A 15,066-nucleotide genomic window follows, 5' to 3' on the forward strand; every position below is an offset into this window, starting at 1 on the left:
TTTTATGTTGTAAGCATTAGAGGTTCTCGCTATGTTTTTGCGATTTGTCAAATTATTTTTACTAAACTGACCAACGAATACGTTTGATGTCAAGGCATATCGATGTGTCGTTGAAGCATTGCCAACATTTTCAAAAATAATATTTTCCAGTATCGACACAAAACATGTCTGAAAAAATTTCTACCGTTAGATTTCGAAGCGGATATTTTAAGCGGGATTAAATGATTTCAAAGCACCAAATTGGCGGTAACGCGAAATTGAGTGAAAAAAGTTATGCAGTTTCTCTTACTGCATCAGTGCTCAGGTATTTATGTTAAAAAATGGGAAATTTGATCGGTGATGAGTCTTTCATTCTGAAGGGATTTCGAAACGCTTAACCGATCACATCCCGATCAGGTGCCTCAGGCTAAACAACGAACATTAGTGACTATCGTCTGACAGTATCCAATTTTGATCGAAAGTCCTTGACCGGTCTACTTGTAGCGAATTAGCGTCTGCTTCAAGTCGTGGCGCACACTTTGTACCTCAACATGAACCTGTTGTATACCACAACCTGAAACACCTTTTTACAGTTCGTCAAACAGATTAACTCATCACGTTGGCATTCAGGATATTATCAGACCGTACATTGGCAACGGCTTTGGGTGTATCCGGTTCGGCACATTCACATGCCGCAATTCGTTGTGTCACACAGTCACACCTTGGCTCACAATCAGCATGAGAGAACGGCATAGAAAAATTGATTACCCTATTGTATACAGTCGCAAAGAAGGAACAATCATCCTGTACGTAAGTTCTTGCTGCGGAATTGACGTGTACACGCAATTCGGTTATGCTATTTGCGATAGATTACATTCGTTAATCGTCACACCTGTCGTCGGAGTTACTTCACAGCTCGTAATGCTAGGTATGCACATTGCCATAACAATTCCAGCTGTTACGTGTGGAGCATTGGTAAGAGTTTCATCTGTAACACAAGGTATGAATAGATATTTTTTACAAATTATTACACATTCGTGTATAATTGCGAATCCGTGATAAAATGCCTGACAGATGCGTTAAATAACTGGTATTTGTATGAAGAAGTAATTTTTTTGATGGTTTTTCATTTCCAACTTTTATACGCATTGGTTATACATGTCGCACTGTAATGAATAAAATAAGGTCAACCATGACGAGAGATTGTAATTCTTGGTATTTTACAGACAGTTTGTTCAAGGAAACAGAGTTTACAATTTTTTAAATTCTCGAACATTTTCCTCCTGGGGAGCTCGCTGGTTTTTTTTCGCTTTATAGAAGTGGTCATTTATATAAAACGATGTAAATGCATGACAACACGTGGCTTATATGGATATGAAAAACAATGATCACAACTACTCTTATTCACATACCCTTCAGCAATTCAAACGCTTCCAGATGTTCCTATCTCGTTTCTATTCATTTAGGTATAACAGACCCATTTGTAATGTTTTACAAATTTCTCTCCAGGCCTAGCAACTGACTTCATCTCCCGGCACTAATGAATCCAAATCGTGATCAACGAATAACAAGAAATACATTATGGGTATGTTAGCCGGGCCGTAAAAAAGATGTAGAAACACAGCAAGGATATTCGGATTGAAATTGATGTCTGCGATAATTCATCTCCCGTTTCCCCAGGCACTTGGAGACGTCGGTATAAATACTTCCCCGAGGACGATCATTGTCGTCCTCCGCAAATCCGACTTGTACGTACAATACCTGTAATACAGTGCGTGCGCGACTCCTGCAGGCAAAGATCAGGGTCCTGCCGCAAAAGGGATCTCACCTAATGACCCGTTTCAACCTTGTCTTTGGGCACGGGGTCATAAATTCGCCATTTCGATCCGGGGCTTCTTTGTTTATGCTTGACGATTAAACGCCGAGTCCAGAGGTCAAAAATAAAACTTTCGATGATTACGGATTACCGTAGTTGTCTTTATTTTTCGATTGTCATTACAGAGAAGGCGATTTCTCTTCATTTCTCTTGTCGTTTTTTTTTTTTTGTTTGTTAAAATGGCGTGGAAAGTGAAAGATTGTTTTTGTTTTTTCACTATTCACCAGAGAATCACCTTATACCTTCGTTATTCTACTTGGTGACTAATTCCTTGACAGGATCACAGAGCGATACTTTTCTCCGCAGCAAAGCGTTCATCGATTACTAAGCTCGGTGCCATGCCGCGTTACCTTCGGAATGATCGCAGGTCATTATCCCTCGTTAAACTGGTATTAATTACTCGGTCGAGTGTTTATAAGAGTTCAGAGCATGTTCCGACTGTCGGTAGATGAGTTTGTATCAACGGCTGTTTGACTTAAGCTCACTGTTACGGCAGTGACAATTATCACGTCGTCGAGTAAATACCGTCGGAATGATGAAGTAGAAACAATTTACTCCATTTGTTTCGCCTTATACTTGACCCATATTTTAATAATTTTTTACCTCACTGCCGTTTATGCGCAATACAAGTTCGACGGTAATTAGCCGTGAATTCCATTCGCGGTCAAAGATTTCCATCTAACTTACTGTCGTGTAATTAGGGGCTACGGACGGCAAGACGCCAAATTAGATGTTGTGTAAAAAAAAGAAAAGAAAAAAAAAACAATTTCGCCAAAGTGGGCATCCTAACGAACGCAGTTCAAGCATCAACAGTTTTCTAAAAACCGATTTGCTTGGTTCGTGCACGTCCTATATTGCATACTTTGAACAATTAGGTATAAATTTTTTAGAAATTATAAAGTAGAAAAGAAAGGTGAAGAGTGAAAAACATTGGGAATTAAGAAAAGAATCGGAGAAATTAATACTAACAAGCTTACCTACTTCAACTGAAAATGATTTTTAATATATAACCTTACATAGGAATTGATATTCGAATTAGTTTCAATTTCCCTTCCCAAAGATTCACTCCCTACAGGGCTTTACAAATAAAACACTTTTAAAGAACTGTTGCAGTCAACCGAATATCACGTCATCGTCTACGTCAGATTACCGTGCAAGTTTTCAGTACCAAAAATTTCACTGGTAACGGCCATGAATTTTTTGTTCAGAAAATTGTCGTAACGACGGAATGCGAGGTCTCACCAGAGATCCCGAGTTTATTTGATCACCGTAACAAAACCAGCCAGGTATTATATCACTCGAATTAAACCGCGAGACTAGCCCGGAAATAGAATCTCTTACAATTAATCCCGCGTGTCGGTTTGATGGGCTTTTTTTTATACGGAGTCAGGTCGAGGTCCTTGCTGTAATACTGTGTGCATAGGACCGCTTTAGGATCGCAGGACTCGCACTTTGTGCAAAGGACGGGCGTGGCAGGTGGTTAAAAAATTACGGGTGATTAAGAGCCTGGATAACCGATCCGAGCCAGACTAATGACATCGATTTATATCGATTATGAGAAAGAAAGAAGCAATTTGAAATTACCGCAATGAGAAAGTTGTAAAACTATTTTATCTCAATCAGACACTGCTAAACTGACGTTCAAGTTACGAATTGACCATAATTTTAGCACCGCTCATTTTTTGCACCGTATAATTTTGTTTTCAAGTAATTCTTGTTCGAGACACAGATTTGTACTTAAACCGAGGGGTAAAACTTGTCCTATTTTGGAAAATTGCGCTGTAGTTTGGTCAAGAGGCCTTTTTACAAGTGTCCTTACAAAGAATGGAGCCTCCAGGGCTTCTCCAAGGCTTTTTCATCAGTCGTGTTTCTCGGGTCTTGAGGTGAAGGAAATGCTGCGGCATCGCTGCACCTGCATTTTGCGGTCTTCGTTGGGATTGTCGCTTTGCACCGCGCCATCTGGTGGACAAAAATCAAGCCAATGGAAAGAGGCTGACGGATGATAGTCGACCGTGTTTTTGGTAGATCAGGTATATTATTGATTATGTTTAAATAACTTACGTGACACGAGTGATTTGAAAAACTTGGGTTATGTGGTGACAAAATGGCGCCGACAATCGACGTCTTGCGAAGACGTTTTCAAGTACGCAAAGTTTTGGTTCTGAGAATCGATTCGAGTATCCGCGATACCTGCGTGGGTATTTTGGAGGAAGCAGCACATTCCAATTCGCAACGTTTGTTCCATACTTGCAAAAATGTTGCACAATAAAATTCCACGGTACGAATATTTGGCGAAATAATTGCGTTTGGAAAAGAAAAGTTATTTTTTGACAATATACGCGTGTTTCGTGCTTATAAACTTTATTCCAGTACTGCAAAACACTCGATATAAATATGATTATTACAAAGACACGCGCCTAGAATAATAATAATCGCATTTATATTCGCCCAAAACGCCCGGCACTACGCCATGGTCGCGATTATACGACACATATGAAATAAACGCATTACGTGGCCGCGATTCTTGCTTGTAATTTAATACGCGATATACGTCGATTTGCACGGATGACCTTTAATTAGCCTCCCAGTTTCTTCTTCGTTAATTTTCTTATTTAAAATCGTAATCGTTGAATCTGTAATAAATCGTGACACGTTAATAGCGAAAAAATCAGCACCGGGCTGAAATCATTCTCATCGCCTGCAGTTACACTTACAGTGAGTAAATATGCTGCAGGTTATAACATTAACGACTCAATCAATCCTCCTCGTAATTACAAGATTTTTATACCCTCAAGCGTGTCTCGAGTGCATTTTGTCTGTACCGAAAAACCGAGAAGAGGTTCGAATCTTTCGCTAACGAGGTTGTTACACTCCGTTATGTATACACACGAGAGCTTTTATCCGGCATGTAAATTATTCCGAATCCTCGTTGGCGGGTAGCCAAAGGGAATAAAAGGTGTGGCTCGTTTGTTTGCTCACGTATCTAGGGTATGCAGGTACAGTTTTTTCCGTACGGAAGACGCATTTCACGACCAATTACCATCCTTCGATCGAACGGCGTATCGAAATGTTCATTGTCAGGCTTCTGGTTCGCACGAGGCAGCAACCTGGAACCCCTCGTCGAGCACCGACTTTCGGTAATCAAACCTGAAAACCCCCCTCGAGTTATAATAATTGCAATTTCGGATAACAGCCGGGGTTAATGAATCTGCATTAAAACATATGAGGCTGCCCATTGCAATTTTCAAACACTTTAGTCGGATCAATTATTGCTCCGCTTTGAAATTTCCTGACAAAAGATTGCACAACGCGAAGTCGCATCGCGTCATGATAAAATATCGTTAAAATAACTCAAACATATCGCATCAGACTTCGATGCTTTTTTTCTTATACATATACGTGCAAGATTTATGAATTTCAGTACATTGTGATAAATCAATCACTCGAATGATAAGTAAAAGTTAAGTCAAGAGATGCAAGGATAAAAAAATATAAAAAGAAATTTGGCGCGATAAAGTCGAAGTAAGATAAAATCTTTGTTTTTCAATTTGACAGCTATTGTAAATTCCAAGTCGAGATTTTGATTTACATGTCACGCTTAATTAAAACGTCTTTCTGTAATCGAAAGATTTACGCTGGTGCACCAGTATTGAATTGTTTGATGGCAGTAATTAAGAAACAGATTTCACGTGTCTCTTCATCGCGCATATATATACACACATATATATATATGTCGGAGAATGGCCAGATAACACTCGCGAACTTTGTGTTTTGCGTGTGGGACTCATGATGAACCACCTTTTTATTCTTTTACAAGATAAAAACGGAACTTAACTTATTGAACAAAGCTTTTAAAAATTCAACGTTTATAACAAGATCCAAAATGCTCAATGTTTATTCTGTTATTGATCTTTGCCGTAGTTTCTCTGGAGACCGAATAGAAGAAAGCGGTGATAATCCTCCTCGTTATTCATTTCATTATCCTTGACATTGACATATATATATCATTCAGACAAAGGGAAGCATGAGCAGGACATTTTATGGATGTGATACTGAAAATCAAATAATAAATTCAAATACCCATAGAATTTGAAATATTTTCATAGATCTGTAATAATCTCTTGTAGCAACAAACCATTACTGGATGGTTGAATTACGGTTTTGCGTGTGGGCGTATAACCGGAAACTATTGCAAATACAGGAAATCATTACATAGTAAATTGCAACTGAGTGTCAAAAACGTTCGTGAATCAAAAGTATGTGATGAATATATTAGTAATTAACAGCCCGTTGCGGCACCACTCGCGAATATTTTCAAATGCTTCTCGTGGCGAAGCTATTTGACACAGTCATACACTGTTAAAAATGTCTGTATGGAACTTCCTACACTGTATCGGAAGTTTTATGCTGTTACAGAACAGTGAATGCACCATACATTTCCTCTTTATTCAATTTACAAATGCAATAAATTTACTACGCGATTTAGTAAATTTAAATTACTTTTTTGTGTTCTTCTACTGTAAATTTTACTAAAATAAAAAATTTTCGTTGTAAATTTGAGACAAATTCACAATGACTTACGTCGCTGTACCGATTTTGTAAATTTCATTTTGTAAAAAACGTAACTCGATTGAATAGGTAAAAATTAATCGATTCATCGATTGTTTCAAATTTTTTTGAAACGGTGCATACGAGACCAACACTTCGTAAATTTCAGCATGTAGCCTTAAAAGAGGAAAAGTTTTTCGACAATTTCTAGTTCGTTAAAAATATTTTTCAATTTCAGATGAAAATATTCATTCATCTTTCACTTGTTGTATCAAATAGGTACTTACAGTAAGTGAGACAATGATTATAATTGATACTTTGATGACATAAATTGACGTTACATTGCATCGTTCGTGAGAGTAAACAACAAAAACCGACCGCTAAGAAAAAGTAATCGAATCGATTGATTGGTAGAGTTTGAAAAGTAATCGATTATACTCGATTAATCGATTATTTTTCCTCATTGTTACGAAGACAAAGAGAACAAGGAGAAGATTCCCAGTCATTTGGCCGCCTGTGCGTCAAGTTCTACGTAAATCATGCCACAAATCGCTAATCCTTGATCAATCATCGGATTAATAATTCCGTCGGCGAGTCGTACCTGCGTCAGGTTATACGGATGGAGACGACCTCCCGCGTGTCTCAGCCAGGTTCGACGTCGGTCATTTAACCGTCTTTGACTGTCCAAAATAACGTCAAGTACATCAGTTCCCCTCCACCCCCCCCGTCATCGTCCCGATGTTTTTTCTTTTCTATGGGTTCCTCGTGTTCACTGATACAACCCGAAGGTAATGTCGCATCGGATAATCAGGCAAAGCAAGCATACGGGGCATTCCACGTCAAATTAGCAGCCCGTGTAGGTACACCCTCTTCGATTCTGACAATTTTTTAGTCTGACTTTCTTACCAACCCAAAAAGGTCTTGCGATTTTTTTCTTAGATTTCTCCAGTATCAGTGAAATTTGAAAAACATCGAAAAACTAATTCCGGCAACGTCATTTTTCAAAATCTGAAAAAATTCACACAGATTCACAGAATATTAGATATATTTTTCGCATGTTTTTGGTTTTCCAATGTCGGTATTGGAGTTTTCTTTCCTCTTGTATTTCACGATCTAAATAGATCACGGAATCGTGAAAATAATCTATTTAAATTAAGGCATATTAGGAGGAGAAAAAGATAATTCCAAGATGGAAAGCCTAATGAGGTACAAAAAAAAGGAATAAATATTGAGATCCCGTTATCGAGACATGCTCAAAAATCACTTTTCAAATCACAAAATCAGCGAGAATTTTTTCAGATCTGCAAAAATAGTGTTTTGGGTATTGACTGTGCAATTTTCAAAAAATTTCACGTGTTGCTAAAAAAATCTGAAAATATTCGCTAGACTCTCTTCGGTTGGTAAAAACATCATACTAAAAAAATGATCAAAATCGAAGCTGGTATGCATCGGCTGCTAATTTAATATGGAATGCCCCATATACAGGTATAACAAGAATTTGCCGAGATGTTCCGAATGACGCAAGAACGCATATTCTCAAAACCGGATTGAGACTCGATGAACATCTATTGGGATTGCCACTTTTGCAATACGTCATCTGGTGGGAAAATATAAAACTAATGCAAAGAGGCTGAAATCTGACCGTTGATCGTTTTCTTTCGCGTCTGGATAGTAGAACGTGTATATTATTGACTGTGTTTAACTAATTCATGCTACACGAGTAATTTGAAACGTCAAGAATTACGATTTCCCTCGATTTGATCGAAAAACTTAGGTTATGTGGTGATAAAATGGCGCCGACAATCGATCTCTGACGTCACGAGGACATCTTCAAATGCCAGGCGTACTTTTCAGCTGTACGGACGTATATTTTATCCAGCTGGTGCGGTAAACGAGGAGCGAAACGACGCGCTGATTACCGATTAAACTTTCATTTACGTAATGGCAAACGGAACCAACGCTGAAATCAAACGGTTCGATTCAAGTTCTCTAAAAATCTCCGGATAGGCCATTTCCACGGTGTTCTTCGTTATTTTCAAGCCATCGACGGACCAGGAACAATCGGCTATCGGACTACTCGCGATGCGTGCAAAGGTACGTTGAGGAGGTCTTTCCATGCACACCTTGCCTTCCGAATGGATGCTATAATCGTCCTAATGTCACGCTCGTGCGATGTTACGTACCTTCTCTCGGTTCTTATTTATTTTTTTTTCAAACGACCTTCCTCCTTGTGTTTCGTATCGCGCCAGTAGCTACGTGATTTGTTGGTCTAATTGCCCCGGCAGCAATGTGCAGTGGTTTACAATGTAACGTAATTCTGTTCGTCCGTGTTACAGAGTTTAACGATAAGCGTTACCGATAGATCGATTAATCTTTAGTCATCGTTTAACGCCGTGTCACAAGAAACTTTCTTCAGCCATTCGCGTACTTTTATCTAAATCTCCCATCTACGCCGTACCGCAGGTGTTGATGAAAAAGACGTTTGCACTACTAGATTCCATTTGGAGCAGAACGGGGAAAATTATTGCAGCTGGCATTTTGTACGAGTGATGTATGATCGGATGGAGTGGAAATCAGGCCGTGTATTGATCGGTTTATTCGTTTTTCCTATTTTTTTTGTCACTGTAATAGCTATTTACTAACTTTCTTTTGAAATATTCTCTTTATTATTTTTTACATTACGCCATCTTGGTTCTCCGTTGGGAATGTTTTTATACCACGTGAGCTCTATCGGCTGTTTCTACACACGTAACACGGAGTTATCATTATTATTTATTATTATTCCGGATTAGGTTTTAAAATTTACAGAATCATGCGACCGGAAGTGGTCAACTTTCGACGCTGTAAAGGTTTATTCAAGTTGCATGTACGTACGTTGATTCTCTCTGTACATAAAAAAATCAAAAAATATTTCAATTTACTTTGACGAGATTGGATAAATTTTATAGAACTCCCGACGGTCGATTTATTTTCTCTCTTTTTCTCGTATTGTCGTTGTAAATTGAATCGATACGTTGTAACAACGTATAACCGCAGCTCATAAATTAAATATAAATTGCGAGACAAAAATTCCGCCGCGAAAGTAGTTGACGATTGTGTTTTACAGAGTGTGGAAATTTGTCGTGATCAGAGTTCTCTCGATTTGCGGTTCAACGGTATTATAATACATTTGCTGTAACGAGTTGCGAGTGAGCTTGAGCTCGCGAAATCGTTGTGCAATTTCTACCGCTTGGTTGCGTAATAATAGTCAGCAGTTTCGGTCTTGCTCCCGCTATTTGCAGCTCCCGTGGGAGTAACTTTGATACTTTCCTCTCTCCGCGAATTGTCTCTCTAATCGCAATTCCATCCGATCTTCCATAATTTCGCATTTCTTAGTAAATTGCGAATTTTCTTTAGAAATTTCAATAAATCTCCGATCCGAATGTCAGCCTTTTGCGTAAATATAATTTCCCTTACGGAGATCCCAAGATTTGGACACGAATCGATTCTCGGTAGAAGAAATTGTTAAACACATTTCCTGATTATTGAAATCTCGATGATTTTTACACACATTACTACATCTTTGTCAACTTTACTCGCAGTATTTTTTCCTTTTTCTTTACTTCACTTTGTGCTTCTCCTCCTCCGATCAGTGTTTGAAATATCGAACGTGTAAAAATTCGTGTTAAACGTGAAAAAAAAAAAAACCTGGGGCATTTACTAAACCATCGTGCCCGAGGTCATTTGACCAGTTGACGCGATCCATTTCGTGACAAAAATTAAGAACGTCACGGAAATATGTCACTAAGACGTCGCACGTTTGTCTCGCTGCAAGGTTGCACCGTTAAATTCAAGTGTAATTCAAACGTCGAAATAATTAAAATAAAAAATAGAAGGATTTAATTTCTTTCTCATCAGACGCATGTATAATATCATCAGACCAAGTATAATATCAGTAACATGTCTACAGATAACATATCGTCAGCAGATGGCGAAGAATAGAAAATTGGCTAATACACGTAATCTTTGCAATCGCTTGATTATCATATCAATGCATCATCGGAATATCTTTTCTGCTTAGAGGATATCAATTGTATCTTGTAATGAATTTCTTATCACATCCTTTATGCATACATATTATAAGTAGACCACGGATCGATGAACGTGAATTCGCGTTTCTAATATCTCGAGTTTTACAACCAATAACTCAAGATTACGCGCTTGATATACAAAAACTGTATTCCTTTGTGTAGTAATATTTTATCTGAAATAGAGCCGTAAGACAGCCGGATGTAAACGATCGTTTATAGCCTCGATTTAAGAGGCAAGACTAAACAAATACAAGTAAAACCATGCGATGCGAAATTCATTTCTGAACTTCGCGTATACAACGTCTACTGTAAAAGTCGTCGTGGAAAATGTTTATACCCGCTGATGGAGTCGCAAATTTTATCGCAGCTTACAATTAGATGGGAAATATTCTCACATCGCTGATAAGATAAATACAGGGTTTAATCCTTTAGTTGGATCTGGAAAATACCGTTACAGGTTTATCCGGGTAATTAGTAATTAGTGCCAGTCGAAATGTGATTAGATTAAATCTGTATCACCGCCGTGGAAAATTGTCTAACAGGCCGATGCGATCCGCGAATTAACCTTGTAGCGCTTATACGATTGACTAACGAGCGAATTCAAATACGCGAATCTCGAACTATGGATGAATTTTTTTTTTTTTTTTTTGACAACACGTTTTCGCTTCTCAATCGATTGGGATTCTTAATATTTACCACGCATTTTAATTTGAGTTAAAAAAAAAATATCCAAACAGTTTATGGAATTATGCAGATTTGGACAAGATTGGAGAAATTAAATATTACAGAGAGAAATCGAAACTTTTTTTTACATTTTCTTGTACACTTATTAACCCCGGAATGGTGACGTTGATTTTTTTTTTTTTTATTTGTTCCGATAATGGGGGGGGGGGGGGGGGGGGCGGAAAAAACGCCCCAATCTTGTAAATTCCATCTGTCGGGTTACAGATCATATCGTAAATGTTTCTACAGGGTATCGTTTTCTTCGTTCTTTAATAAAGAATAACGCGGGCCAAAAAACTTTTTGCTTAAGTTAGCAAAAAATGGCGAAAAATTAGTTACTTTCGTGTCGAAAGCTCAAGCTGTTCTCTTGCAGCGGTAAAGGTTTAAATTTTACGTGGGATGTTATTTCACCATTCACGATTAAAGTCCTCGAGATGATCCTACGATCAATATATGCGTATAATAATCAAAATATCAAAATATCAAAGTGCAGAAAAAAAATTACATCAACTTCATCGTATCTTAACGTTAGGTTGATTCTTCATGAAATTACCGTGCACTCTGCGAAAATTTCAAAACGTATTTGGCTCTCTACCTAACGATTACGAAGGCAAATTTTTGAATGACAGCCAAATGTTAAACGATTATCGACCATCGGTTTATATTAATAAGAATCGAGGCGAGCCGGTCTTGAAAATAACAAATTAATTCACGACAATAAACCCGAAGGAATGTACAAAACTGGTTTTGTAATGTTTCGATCGATTAATTATAGTATGCGAAGGATTGGATTTATCGAAATATACAAGAGTGCTTTATTCATTGAAGCGTTGTTGTTGTTGTTTTTGTTGTTGTTGTTGCTTTTTTTTTTTCTTTGTCGTTCTTTTTCACGCTGTTGCCGTTTTTGTTACTGCTGTTTTTCTTTTTTCTCTTTTTTTTTTTTTTTTTTTGTTGTCGCCGCTGTTGTTGCTGTTGCGGCAGTCATCCCTGACAGATTCTTACGGTCGAATCGATTCATCCGAGGCACGTATAATAACACGTGGTATCCTTTCGACGCTCCGTCGAGATGCGGGTCAGGCTACCCGGGGATCCGGACCTAGGGGTTGATATTTCGTCATAGGAGGGTCGGCGATTGCGCGTCGCGCATGTCCTTGGAATTTCGCCTCTATGTTGGGGTTGGACCAGACCAGCTGGTGCTGCGCTCCGAAATATCCGATCGCCATCCTCAGTCATCCCGGAGTGGTGGGAATGCCAACTGCGACATCGTCGAGTACAGATCGCAACTCCGACATACGCACGATGAATTCGCGAGTAGACTTTACCCGGGAATCAGTAAGACTTTTTTATTCAACCTGCAGATCATGCTTCAACCGCGAGTCCGGGAACAACGCCGAGCTTCGGGGCGGATTGACAAAGTGATGAAAGTGCCGGAAGCATCAAGTAGGTACTAGAAAGGAGGCGAGAAACTCTTTTAATCGATATTTAAATACCATCTTGATACAATTTTACTATTCAAAGCTGACGTCGAGTCGACCTGAGCGTATAACTTGAATCGATTCGGAATTGTCATTTCTTTTTTTTGCACTTCACGGGAGCTTTTGGTAACTATGAGTGTAGACGGGCATCAAGACATAATTTCGGCACTGTTTTTACGGTGGATTTCCGAATTTCGTACAGAATTGGGTGTGTTTGGTGACGAAAAGTCATTGCAGTGCGTTTCAACATTCATGTATGGGTACATAACAGTTTAATCTCCAACTGTGAATCGACAATGATTCATTATGCGAGAGAAATTCACCAAGTTACCGTTGGCATATGGTCTACGGTTATCGGCTTTAGCGTGACTCGAATAGCCTTATTTATTCTACTTTACCGCCGGCAATGAATTGCGAATACGCATAGTTGCATTATCCGGTATTTGGAAAGCGCGGAGGAAATCCTCCTTTGGTCGCAAGTCAATAAAATAAGCCTTTCCTCGCGCCGAGTCGAGTGATTTGACTATTTTAAGGTCGGAATGCATACCAATTTGAATCGTCGCTGTTTCTTGGCGTCGAAACGGTGCACCGTCTGCATGTGACTACGGAGGATGGTGCCAGACGTCGTTTCGTTACACTGGGAGTGAATTCGAGCTTGTGGCGGCGGATCGGAAATATGAATTCGCTGCACTTAGAACCATGATTTATACGCGATAACCGTGAGCCGAGAGAAGAAAAAAAAAAAAATAAATAAAAATCTTCTTCCAACAGTGCTCAACTTCGAATTTCTCGACTTTCCGCGTGACCCAGGATTCACGTCTGACCTTCACGCCCTTAACTAGTTACCTATCTTACGTATCGAAGCTTCGATTCCACTCGACGGTGAGCATCTTTTTCTTCATCAATGCTGGTTGGTTTATGGAACTGAATATCGGTGCCGCGGAGTGTCTCGGTCAATTTAAACTAACGAAATGAAAAGCTCGGTTGGATCGAATTCGAAAGTAGAATTACGCGAACGTCTATCGTACGATCTTAGAGTAAGCTCTTCGACTTATCGGGTCACGTTTTACGAGACTAGACGTCGAACACATCCGACGACTGTCCAAGAAAATCATCAAATCGCGTTTTTCTCGTTCGTCAAAAAGTGATGAGGATAATTTCAACCGCATCATAAGATTTGACGATTTTTGTTTGATCCGATCGACAGATGACATAAAGAGCTTGCGTCGCTTTACACGAAACAACTGTAGTTGAAACAGTCAGGAAAAACGTGGTATAAGAATAAAGTTCAATATCAGTTCGTGTAATTCAATCAACAGATATGTCGTACTTGAGCCAATTGAATAAACGTTGACTTATCGCTACGGTGTGTTCGAAATTGATGTACGGGTCCTTATTTGTTTGATTTCAGTACCTATTTAAGGCCACGACATGTTTGCGCGATAGACCAACAGTGACACCTGCGTTTCGCTTCTTCTTCGCTACTTCGACTTGCAAAAAGATTTTGCCACGGGAACAGTTGAGGTTTATCATAGAGAGTGCAATACTTGCGGTAATTATTTAATATACCGGTAACGAGGTTGTGCTGTAAATCCAGTGTTCACGTTCCGCTCGTTTCAAGCGGAATGACGCGCCCCATGAATGGTGAAATTTAAAACTGTCTTTGTACAGAGAGACTTGTTCTCCCATCTTGACTGACACCTATAGAATTTTACGACTGCCACGTCTTCCGAGACGTCTTCGTCTGTTGGTCGTTCTCGAGTTATAAAATTGTTAAATTATATTTTTAAAGAATCGCCGGGTCTTCGCTATGCAAGTTCAACTTTCCAATGTTACTTTTTACAATTGGTAAAATATCCGCTCATCAGCCATTGCTAACTTATGGTTGTATCGCATTTTACTTCCGAAAATGGTAAATGCCACGATAAAAATTAGTTCGGTATTATCCGATCACTACGCATTTTGAGCAGATTTTTTTGCTTTTTTTTTTCAATTCATACTCGAACAAACTTCATTATTTCTCTGATTTCAGTTTTGATTTGATTTTATTCGATTAAAAGAAACTGAATTAATTTCACAGGTTTAGAATTTATGGTAGAAAATATGGTCGAGGACACGAAATAATCACAATAACTTGCACGGTGTATAAGACAATAATGTTTATCCAGTCTACAAATTATTCAGTCTAAGCGGCAAGTCTTGATTATGCATAACATGCAAATCATATGCAAATAAACCGTTTGCTTCGGTTATCAAATTCGTTTGTGGATTCAAAGAATCGCTGGTTCAAAAATAGCGATAATCATTTGCTCATAATCAGTAGCTCTCTTTACTTCTTTTTTTTTTTCTTTTTTCATTTCACTTTTGCAGTAACCGTTGTGACAAGCGACATTGT

The 15,066-nt window shown here is 38.7% G+C and overlaps 1 protein-coding gene and 1 long non-coding RNA gene across 3 annotated transcripts in view; both read left to right on the plus strand.

Moving 5' to 3' along the window:
- The first annotated feature begins 926 nt into the window (after positions 1-926).
- LOC124216230 (uncharacterized) lies at positions 927-1,902 on the plus strand. Its single transcript, XR_006882556.2, has 3 exons — positions 927-979; positions 1,489-1,564; positions 1,660-1,902. It is a non-coding gene; the product is annotated as an uncharacterized lncRNA (long non-coding RNA).
- A 10,546-nt stretch (positions 1,903-12,448) lies between these two features.
- The window catches only part of LOC124216751 (aquaporin AQPcic), a 39,893-nt gene continuing 37,275 nt past the window's right edge, over positions 12,449-15,066 (plus strand). Inside the window, exon 1 of one of the 2 annotated variants that reach the window (XM_046621656.2) lies at positions 12,449-12,636. In XM_046621656.2, coding sequence (XP_046477612.1) covers positions 12,558-12,636 — 79 coding nt within the window. In that variant the 5' untranslated portion in view covers positions 12,449-12,557. The remainder of the gene's footprint in view (positions 12,637-15,066) is intronic. The other variant, XM_046621652.2, reaches the window with a different exon arrangement.

Source organism: Neodiprion pinetum, chromosome 4 (assembly GCF_021155775.2).
Source record: "Neodiprion pinetum isolate iyNeoPine1 chromosome 4, iyNeoPine1.2, whole genome shotgun sequence".
Classification (NCBI taxonomy): domain Eukaryota; kingdom Metazoa; phylum Arthropoda; class Insecta; order Hymenoptera; family Diprionidae; genus Neodiprion; species Neodiprion pinetum.